The 10491-nt window shown below is 38.6% G+C and overlaps 2 protein-coding genes across 2 annotated transcripts in view; one reads left to right on the forward strand and one right to left on the reverse strand.

Moving 5' to 3' along the window:
- Positions 1 to 853, forward strand: part of LOC128799602 (probable acyl-CoA dehydrogenase 6) — a 75198-nt gene extending 74345 nt beyond the window's left edge. The window contains exon 9 of the mRNA XM_053964134.1: positions 40 to 853. Within this exon, the coding sequence (XP_053820109.1) occupies positions 40 to 130 (91 nt within the window). The 3' untranslated portion in view covers positions 131 to 853. The remainder of the gene's footprint in view (positions 1 to 39) is intronic.
- A 1263-nt stretch (positions 854 to 2116) lies between these two features.
- BET1 (Bet1 golgi vesicular membrane trafficking protein) lies at positions 2117 to 6409 on the reverse strand. Its single transcript, XM_053964149.1, has 4 exons — positions 6227 to 6409; positions 4821 to 4936; positions 2841 to 2897; positions 2117 to 2281 (listed from the first exon to the last, which is right to left on the reverse strand). The coding sequence occupies exons 1-4, from the start codon at positions 6243 to 6245 to the stop codon at positions 2126 to 2128; spliced, it is 348 nt and encodes a 115-aa protein (XP_053820124.1). The 5' UTR covers positions 6246 to 6409; the 3' UTR covers positions 2117 to 2125.
- Between the last annotated feature and the right edge of the window lie 4082 nt (positions 6410 to 10491).

Here is a 10491-nt window from a genome sequence, read left to right on the forward strand (position 1 = left end):
GCATTCAAATGTTTAAATCTACCCTTTGTATTTCTGCAGGGACTTGAGATTGATGTCAATAGGAGGTGGCACAGACGAAACCATGCTTTCCATCATATGCAAATACATGGACATACTTCCAAGAAAGTGATGTATCTGCACTCTTCCTTGAAAATTAAGAAAACAAGAGCATGACTTGTGCTGCACACTGAAGGTGACAAGCAGCCAGTACGCTTCGAGCAGAAAACAGATCAGTAATTTTGCCATCAGAATGCACGTAAAGGTCTTTCGCCATTACCACTCTGTGTTTTCCAGTGTCAAATTTTTGTTGATATGAAGCACACTGAAAGCTTGCAGCCCCCTTCCTTCCATTTTTTCAGTGAGTTACCTACGTTTTCCAATGACCCGGGCTAAGCACACAGAAAAAAATATATTCTTTAATCAAGCTTTATCTACCCTTCACAGCATCTAAGCTGACAATTATGAAACAGAACGTCCATATGAATGGAAGCTACGTAGCTTCATCTCATTTCAGTATAGCTTTGCTTTCAAGATGAACAATTATGGCACAAATTATTCCCTGCCATAATGAAACCCCAGAACAGTGCCTTACTTCCCTATCTTTCACGTTTAGCAAGCAATCGTTAAAATTAGCTCTCATCTTTGCCAAATCCGTATCAATTTGGATTGGTACTCCACTCTGTGATGAACTTTTGGTGATGGGAGTAATGTTAAATTTTCATTTGTAGAATTCTACAAACAACTGTTTAAGTGTATCTGAAGCTTGTGAAGGCCTGAACTTCAGCAGAAATGTACCATGTTGTGGGCATAATTATTAAGAAAAATATTAAAAATAAACGCATTAATATGTAAACTGTGCATAATTACTTAAAGTCTTCCTAAAAAAGCCATTTAAGTTGGAAGATGCAGCCAGTACTATTGATTAAAACAATAAAAATTACCCCTTAAAAACAGCACAATTTCAAAAAAATATACTGGTATTCTACAGTAGAAAAAAATGTGCATAAACAACACTAGCTATGATAATACTACAGGACACTTTATTTGTAAATTCATAATTGGTCATTAATGGTAACACATCATAGGGTATTTCTTAAAAAATTTTTCAAAAATTGTAGATACAATTTCAATATCTAGCAAACTTAAAATTTTTTGAATGTTAAACTCAGCAACATAATAGACTCAGTGATTAGAAACTACTTGGTGAGCCAAAACTAGGTCTTCAAAATAAAGTACCTTAATGTGACTGCACCTCCAACAAATGCATCATAATATGCTTTAATATAAAATTCAAAATATCTGCCATTGTATTTCAGACATCATGCACTGTAGATTTAGGGACTATCACTAATTGAAAAGTAAACATACTAATGGTAAAAGTTCAAGTGATTCAATTGAATCATTTCAGTTTTAAATACTTTAAATATAAAGAAAACATTTGTACTGTGTCCATATTGGTTGGTCCCAATGATGAAAGGCATTTGCTTAAAATAGTAGATGTGTAAACATGATCTGTCACATTTAAATTAAAACTAAAAAAATCTAGTTTTAAGTAACTTCTTGCCAAAACACGCAGTTAAAGTTACTTAAACATTATCAGATCTAACCACAAAAGTAATTTTTAGGGGTACCACTATTACATTTGCTAGCTTCAGGCCAGCCTTTAAAACTCTACAGGTAAGATCTATTTAGAAAGATCCACATATTCTTTGTGCTCCTGTAACTGAAATTACTATACTCCTGAAACTGGAGCTCTAATTTAGAGCATGGCCCAGAATGAAAAGCAGAATGAAAAAGAAAGCCTCAAAATTCTGCAATTATTTCATTTTCAAATAACCACTGTTCTTTGAATTTTTTCAATCAATTCTAAAAACTATTTTCCCCTAAAAAAATCCATCCCGCTATGCTAGCTGTTTCTGCATATTTACAAATAATCCCCCCAAAACAGGGGATGATGGAAAAACTCTGATACATTAAGAAAACTATATATAACTTCGCATTAATTGTTAATGCAATTTACAACAATTTCACTGTTTTATCCATAAAATGTGCCACTTGAAAACAATGTCTTCATTAACTAAGACTACAGTTGAAATTATACAATGTCAACCAGAGGTAACATGCATCACCTCAGTTTAATAATCCAGTATATTACAAAAAAAACAAATAATGAAAAGAGCATCATGTAGCACAATAGCTTTGTCTGGCTTCCTCTGGAGAGTGTTCTCAGTCTGCCCATAGTTGCACCTAGCAGTCCACCCGTAGAGTCAAAATCATTCTCCTACATTAAAAAAAAAAGAAACAACCAAGCAAACAAAAGAGCAAAAAACATGTTACTCTGAGAAAGAAATACCCTTACAGCTCACTAAATATAGTTTTCTCTGTTTTTTCTAAGTTTCCAAAACTAAAATTATTTTAGAGGCAAAAATTAACCATGAAAAACTTTCACCCATTTATTCACTGTTATTATTACCTCAAGGCAAAGCAAAGTGTAAGCAAAAAAGGCATTTCTGATTTCCTTAGTTTTTGCTTCCTTTCTCTATTCTTGAATACAATTGAATATAGAAGTACCTTTCTAATGACATTTGCTGATTGAGAACCTATACTCCTATCTGAAGCATAATGATCTTGATTGTGCCTTAAGAGTAACGTATTTGCACATCTTATCTTTTTGAACAGAAATACTGATACTGCTTACAAATCAGTCACATGTTACAGTCAACAATAAGCTGCCAACATTTTAATATCAATGTCCATACTAAAAGACAGGATGCTTTCTTTACATTATTAACTTCTAATCCTGACCTATAATTAAAGAAAGCTAGTTATTCAATACTTACCATTTCTGATAACATTTTATTCTGGTTTTTAACTTCTGTTCCAATTTCAATGGAAAGCTATAAAAAAAAAAAAAAAACACACAAAAACAAAACCAGAAAAGTATTAAATATGAATAATTAGTTAATACATAGACTATAGAACCCAGTCAAAAATACATGACTAGCATTTTCCCCAGTGAAAGCAATACCTGGTATTTTCAAAAACCAAAATAACATGCACAGTATTCTATCAGTAACCCTTAAGGAAATAAAAGATTTTTCATCTGACTAGAGTCTAAAGAGTCACAGGAAGTACTCGATGCTCCTCTTCCCCTTTTCCAGATAATGTCATACTTGAATTATTGCACAGACTTTAAAAACTCAAGATCTAGTCAAGTCTGAAGTAGCAATTACCCATTTCCTGGAACAAGTGTCAAAAGTGCTGGCAAACAGTAGAGAGAACCATGAGCATTGGTTTGACTTAAAGTGTTGCTGGAGTTGACACTTGTAACCTGCAAACACATCTCTTTTGACAAGCTGCTGCTGTGCTATAAACAGGACTTTCTTCAGTGAACTTGTGTAGCCCTTCTCTGCTTTGTGTCACAGAACAGAAGGAGGAAAGCTGCACAACAGCCAGTCCTGAGACAGTGACCAAGACCAACAACAGCCTGGGCAGAAGCCTGAGACAGGTCCCAGGTCAAGCCAGAAAGTGAAGTCAGGTCAGGGTTGGAATCAGAGAGGTATGAGACCAGGCTCAGCTGCAGCTGCAACATCACAAAGGTGGGAGCCAGCCAAAAGAGCCTTGGCTTAAAGCAGCTCTGGGGTTAAACAGGGGAGAACTGACACTGAGCCCGACTCTTAGCAGCCATTCCTCTGTTATCAGCACACTGGCCTTGAACAACCTGCTCAACTCCCGGGTTGCAGGGAAACACACTCCAGGCCCCCATGCTTTGGATTAGCCAAAACCCATTTGTTTTCACATGTCAAAACTTGAATCTCGTTATCTGGTACTGATGCATTTCAATCAAGAGTGAAACTGATTTTACATGAGGCTTCTTGGAAGATTATATGAAGGCTATTCCATATGCCAAGATTATCCCATTGCACTAAAAGATACAACTCCAGAAAGGGCTCCTTGGGGAACCATGAATTGCTCTGTTGACATACATGGATTTTGAAAAGTAACATACCACAGCAGGAGACAACAAACTAAATTTGGTAACAAAGGTAAAAGCTTTTTTTTACCCCTTAACTTGTTCCACATTCTTATTCTAAACCTGTTTAATTTCTCTTTGAGACTAAACGAATTTTAAGCAACAGTAATAGCACTAAGACTTTGAGTGAGTTCAGGCCTAAAAAATTCACTGGAATGTGCTTTATAATACTTTAAACTTTTAAGAACAAGAAATCCACACAACTTTAATCTCAGAGCTGTCTTTCAGTTAGACTTGTTTGTAAGAAGTCCTCAATCTCTGAAAGGAATCAGAATCTAAGAATATCAAACTTTTCCTTCAGAGGATATTAGCATGCTATTTCTAAGAGTTGTTTTCATGTCACAATTTTTTTGACTGAAACTCCCATTTCCCATTCCCCTGCACCACTGAGGGTTAAGAAGTAGAGAAAATTGGGAGTGAAGTTGAGCCCAGGAAAAAGGGAAAGGTAGTGGCAAGGCATTTTAAGTCTTTTATTTCTCATTACCCTACTGATTTGACTGTCAATACATCCATTTCCCCAAGCTGAGTCTGTTTTGCTCATGATGGTAATTGGTGAGTGATCTCTCCCTGCCCTTATCTTGATGCATGAACCTTTCATTGTGCTTTTTCCTCCCTTGTCCATCCACCCAAGGAGTGATAGAGCAACTTTGGCAGTCAGTCACCTGACATCCAACCAGGTTAACACATCACAGTTGTAAATTTCTGGTTTAAACTAAGTCTACTGCTTCCCTGATTAATGAAACTGAATTTACTGACTGTGGCGACACCGCTGCAGTTAAACACGTACCGATTTAATGGCGCTGACTTTTGTACGCAGACTTTCTGTTAACCTGTCGTTCTCTTCTTCATAAACGCTGTAGCCACTGTTGGTATAGCCATAGCTCCCTGCAGCTGCTCCATCACCTGTAAACACAACAGTCAGGAGGCACGCTTCCTTCAGAACTGCTTGCATAAACATTCATCCCCTCTTCAGAAACAGCACACAGCTGGGTGGCCTCCACTCCAACCCAGAGGGAGCCTCAGTCTGACAAAGGAAAGGACTGAAGACCTAAGCACTGTCAAATGCCCACTTCTTAATGATACACTTCCTCATACCTCTCTTGATTCACTAAGAAGTGTTCCCACGACTTGTTTTAGTTCATGAAAACACTACTGCACAATACAAAGCTGAAGTGTAGAAGAAAATCTGGGGTAGTGTCAGACACACCTGGTTTAGCCCTAAATACTTTCTAGGAGGAAGCCCCAGAGCTCAGTCATACATTTCAGAGGTGTAAACATCTCCTGAGCTTTACAGTGCCGTCACAGCACCCACGTGGTTGTAGAACACAACGTGGGAGTTCAAAGTTTCCTTCTAGTCATCAACATGACTGCTGGCTGAAAAATGAGGCCTAAACTGCTCAAAACACTCAGCAGGAACTCTGCAAGGATTTCTCAATTTGCACCAGATTTTATCTGTAATAAATTTGTAACAGTTGGAATTCTTGGTCTTTTACTCCCTAACTAAACATCGCAGGAAAACATAGAGAAGTACTTAAAAAAACCCAAACGAACAATTTCTGAATTTGGAAAGGACTTGACAGAAGAACAACAAATCTGCCAATCCATGGGAACACAGCTCAAACTAACATGGTATTAGAACAACTAAACAACAGCACAACTAAATGGGGCAAGACTATTTACAAGAGCATGTAGTGGCACAACAAGGGAAACGGGTTCAAATAGAAAGACAGTAGGTTTAAATGCAATATTAGAAAATAATGCTTTACTATGAGGGTGCTGAGGCACTGGAACAGGCTGCCCAAAGAAGTTGTGGATGCCCCATCCCTGGAACCGTTCAAAGACAGGCTGGATAGGCCTCTGAGCAACCTGGTCGAGAGGAAGGTGTCACGGAATGGGGGGAAGGGGGGGGGAAGTGGGGGGGTTGGACCTAGATGGTCTTTTTAGTCACCTCCAAACCAAATCGTATGATTCTATGACAAATCACAAACCCTAGCGCTGTTCCGTAAATCCAGCTAGGCCAGAAGGAGAGGCGGAGGCAGGGGTGACGGCCTTTCCCCGCCAAAGCTCCCGAGCACTGCCACAACCCTGCACCCAGGGCACAGCTCCCCTCACGCCTCCCGCTCCCCACCAGCCCTGACAGGGGCCGGGCCCGGACCATGTCGAGGCCCTGCCCGGCCCCGCCGCCGCGCTTACCCAGCCCCGCGCGCCTCATGGCTCTACCCTAAGCTGCCGCGGGAGGAGAGGGACGAGGAGGAGGAGGAAGAAGAGGAGGCTGAGGAGGAGGCCGGGAGCGCGGGCACACGGCGGCCTCTGGCGCGGCAGCCCCGCACCCCTCACCCGCGAGCGCCACGACAGCGCTGCGCGCGCGGCCCGCTGGGTGCGCGCCCGGGGCGCGACGGAGCCGCGCGAGGGCTGCTGGGGGCTGTAGTCCCGGCCGAGGGCAGTAACAGAATGCCAAGAAAATTAAAATTAAGTGCTAAGAGGAGCTTTTCACTTCTTTTTTTTTTTTTTTTTTTTTTTTCCCTCCACTGTTTATTTAGAAGTAACAAGCGTGCCACTGCAGCATACAGAAACTTAGACTGGAAACTTGAAGATTACATTGTTATTGAATGATTTAAATTTTGTTTTCAAAGACAATTTCTCCTTCATTCTTTAACCCCTTGCAATGCTTTAGCACACATGGGGTTTTTTTAGCTTATATGAAAAATGTGTCTCACTCTACACCAGTGAATTGAATTTATTTGCCAGGATGATACCAGAAGGATTTACGAGTACTCCAATGTAAAGCAAACACCACTGAGTTCATTCAGAATTTTCTATTTCACGTGGTATCCACTGGACCAAAGAAGCTGAATTGCCTTTCCAACTACAACAGGCTGCCTTTTCATTAATTGCTCTGGTGTTTGTCTTCTGGTAGGAACTAGGACTCATTATTGGACCAGCACCTACTTGCATTGTACAAGGTATGTAAATACAGACCACAGCTCCTTCTTCAGTGAGCTTGCAGGAGTCTTCACCTAGGCAGGCAGAGTTGTAGAAGGAAGAATAAAATAGTTCTGGTCAATAAGAAGGCCCATGGCATCCTGCTGGCATCCTGCTGACCTGAGTAATTGCTGTAAGACATCCCAAGTCTCCAGTGAATAAACCCACAAATACTTGCAGCATTTCTTTCCTCTGCATTTGTGGAAGTGCATTTGAGACCTTAGTCTTGTATCTGTCCAAGTTCTGGACAGATATTGAGAAGCTGCTGATTTATTGGATGATCACCCTTGGATGCCTATGTCTCAAACAACATTACAAAATTAAAGTTAGTTAATGCAGAAAATTACTATTTATTTAATTTTTGATAATTTAAGCAGTTTATCAAAAATTTCAAGTACAGCATCATTTGCTCATCTAAAACAGAAGAGAAGGCCAAGGAGAAGAAATGAGCTGCAGAGCTGTTCCCTGTAGTGCTCACTGTGAAGCTAATCTCCATGGGATTCTGTCTGGAACTCAGCAATTCTTACAGGAACTTGCTAGCTGCCATTATTGATAACCTGAGACTTGATTTACAGCAGTTCAGGGAAATGCATCAGTTGTTTCAAAGATGGGAGAAGTGCTATCACCAGATTGAAGCTCAAAGATTTAGCCCTTTGAGGTAAAACAACCTGAAGTTCACAGTCTGCCCATTTTTTACCTTGCTGGTGTAAAGAGGTCTCTTAAAGGATTACCTGCTTAGAGCAGCAAAACTGAGATTTGCAAAATTTACAGAAAAATGAACAGATTCTGAGAAAACCTCCTTCCTGAGTGCTTCAGATTTGAACTAGGACTCTGTTAGGAGCAATATCCTCATCATCACAATTTTTGAAGAAGGTGTAATGTGACAATCTATGCAACAAGTAATTAGAAAGTTAAAACTGAAGTTTTAGGAAATGTCTTTTCATAGCAGCTAGCCTGACTCTCTCTCTTTGTTAAGTGTAATTTTATTTACATTTTTGTTTTCATACATTATGCAAGAAAATTATTGCATTTGGTGAGAGTGCTATATGAGAAGATTTGTCTTTACAATATTTGCATATTATGTGTCACCTTTTTCGTTCCCACATGACTTATTTTCAATTTTTCAGTAAACATGGATTTATACACAACTAGGTAAAATGTATATCTCTTGACAAGGATTGTAGTTATAATTCATGTTAAGAGGCTCATTTTTCATTTTTACTTACATTTTCTGCAAAATAAAATCCCAATTAACCACATGTAAGGTGTTCACAACTCACATAGATGTGTATAGATAGTGTATAGATATACAATCTCCTTATGATGTTGTGAAATAACATCTTGAGTCTATATGTGATTTATAAATATCACATTTAATTCCACAGTTTCTTACAGCAAAGCATGAAAATGATACTGACATGATTAATGTTTCAAATCCATTTTAGTTATACTGAATTTATGGTTTTTCATACACTGGAAGTACCTCATAGGAAAGTTAATTCTGTAGATCTCCTGGCATTACAATAAGGAAATCGCGATTCCGCCTCACAGCAGAGGCTGCACACAGAGGTCAACTGGGTGTCATTAACATTTGCTATGTTTATGTTACATTTCCATGGAACAGCTTGTATTCATGTTAATCATTTCACAGAACACATCTGTGAAATAAATACAATTTTTCTGTTGATGTGATTAACTGTACTGCTGCTGGCTTTCTGGCCCATTCCCTGGCAGCTCCCTACGTGGAGACTGTGCCCTGAACTCCTCAGCCTTGCAAAGCAGCTGTGCATGGGTAGCTAGCAGGTGTGGCTGCAGCTGCTCTGTGGCATCTGCAGTTCTTCCTGCCAGGAAGCCTAAATGAGTAGTCAGCAAGTGGTTTTAAATGAGAGACTCATCAATGTTTGGTTTACCAGTGACAACATACAGGAAGAGAAAAAGCATGTTAAAAAAAATAAATAAAGCCTACAAGCTTATCTGTCTTGTCAATGCTTTTACAGTCTTTTAGTAGTAGCCTGCTGCAGGTGTGTCATTGTCAGAGACCCTGCCGAGGCAATGTGCATGTCAGTCACCTTTCCCCAAAATGTTAGTGAACAATTTACTCATTAAAAAAACAGAAATTATGTCTTTTATAGGAAGAGCATTCCACATGTCCTACCAGCTGTCCTATCACTGCTACCACTTTTACTGACTCTTTACTGACTTCTACTGGTTCTCTTTACTGACTCAAATTAAACTAGATGGATACATTTATAGAGCAAACAGCCCACAGATTTTATTAGTGGATTAGTCCATGACTCCACTGCAAAAGCAATAAAACAAGCAAACAAACAAAAACAAACACAGAGAATCTGATTATCTGATTTGAACATCCTGTAAAATCAGTCTTCCAATATACAACTGAAAACCCATGACTCTTACTAACATGATATAATAATTACATGATTTTAATCAATTAATTAAATAAGTAACAAGAATTTCAGCGCTTTTACACATTTAGAAACAGGTTTTTACAGTCTTCATTATTAACTTACTACTTTCAACAATTATAGATTGTGAAAACAGCATGACTAGTCACAGGCATCATTAGCAAGTTGAAAAGCAGATATCACACAATATAATGTTTAGTATCAAATATTTCAATCAATGTTTTGTTAAGCAGTAAGCTTCAATTATTTAAAAAAACTGCTTGGCAATTAAACCTTGATCCATTGTGCAATTAAGTAGCAGCTGGCTTTTCTTAATAAAACTAAGACATTATTGACAGAGAAGCAGCACAAGGCAACAGACTATTTTAGTAAGCTTCAGTATCTTCAAAAAAGAGTAATGTCAGCATATTTCATCAGTATCCTTGCCAATTAATATCTTGGTTTGTTCTAAGACTATTTAGCAAATGAGAACTCTCAAAATGCTCTGTTCCAACAAACCCAGTCAAATAATTTAGGACTTTGCTCCCATGTTGTTAAGCTGACAAAACTGATAGTGGGCTTAGTATGTCACAAGCCTTGTTCTTCCTGGTTGTATTCTCCAAATAATGCCGTCAAGAAAATCAAATACTGTGTGAAACCACACATTCTGTAAGACTTTAAATGGCTGAAGGAGTCTACTGCTCACTGCCATCCAGCTTGAAAAGAAAAGAATTAACCACCCAAGTCACCAGAGGAATAGTGTGTGCAGTCATCACAAATTCTTTAATCATGAGACCATATGTAAATCACTGCAAGTACCAACAAACCTGTTGGTGTCACCCATCATGATGATTCAAAACTTTATTAAATACTGCCAAAGAGAACCATGGCTCTTTCTGGTCTTAAAGCAATTCCATCATAGCTGGCACCTTCCTTCTGGAATAAGGTTTGGACGCATTTAATATCATTTTGTATTCTATTTTTTTATTATATTATTTTAATAAGACAGTTACAAAGTATCTGCCAAAATAGCCTTCTTTTGTTTTTAGAAGATAACCAAGAAGATATCTA

The sequence above is a fragment of the Vidua chalybeata genome, chromosome 1 (assembly GCF_026979565.1).
Source record: "Vidua chalybeata isolate OUT-0048 chromosome 1, bVidCha1 merged haplotype, whole genome shotgun sequence".
Taxonomy (NCBI): domain Eukaryota; kingdom Metazoa; phylum Chordata; class Aves; order Passeriformes; family Viduidae; genus Vidua; species Vidua chalybeata.

Excerpts from the sequence above, each read along its gene's own strand:
- BET1 (XM_053964149.1), bottom strand. Across the intron at positions 2,898-4,820 it reads AAGTCAGCGCCATTAAATCG|CTTTCCATTGAAATTGGAAC; the intron begins GTACGTGTTTAA and ends TTTTTTTTATAG. Across the intron at positions 2,282-2,840 it reads ATAAAATGTTATCAGAAATG|GAGAATGATTTTGACTCTAC; the intron begins GTAAGTATTGAA and ends TTTTTAATGTAG.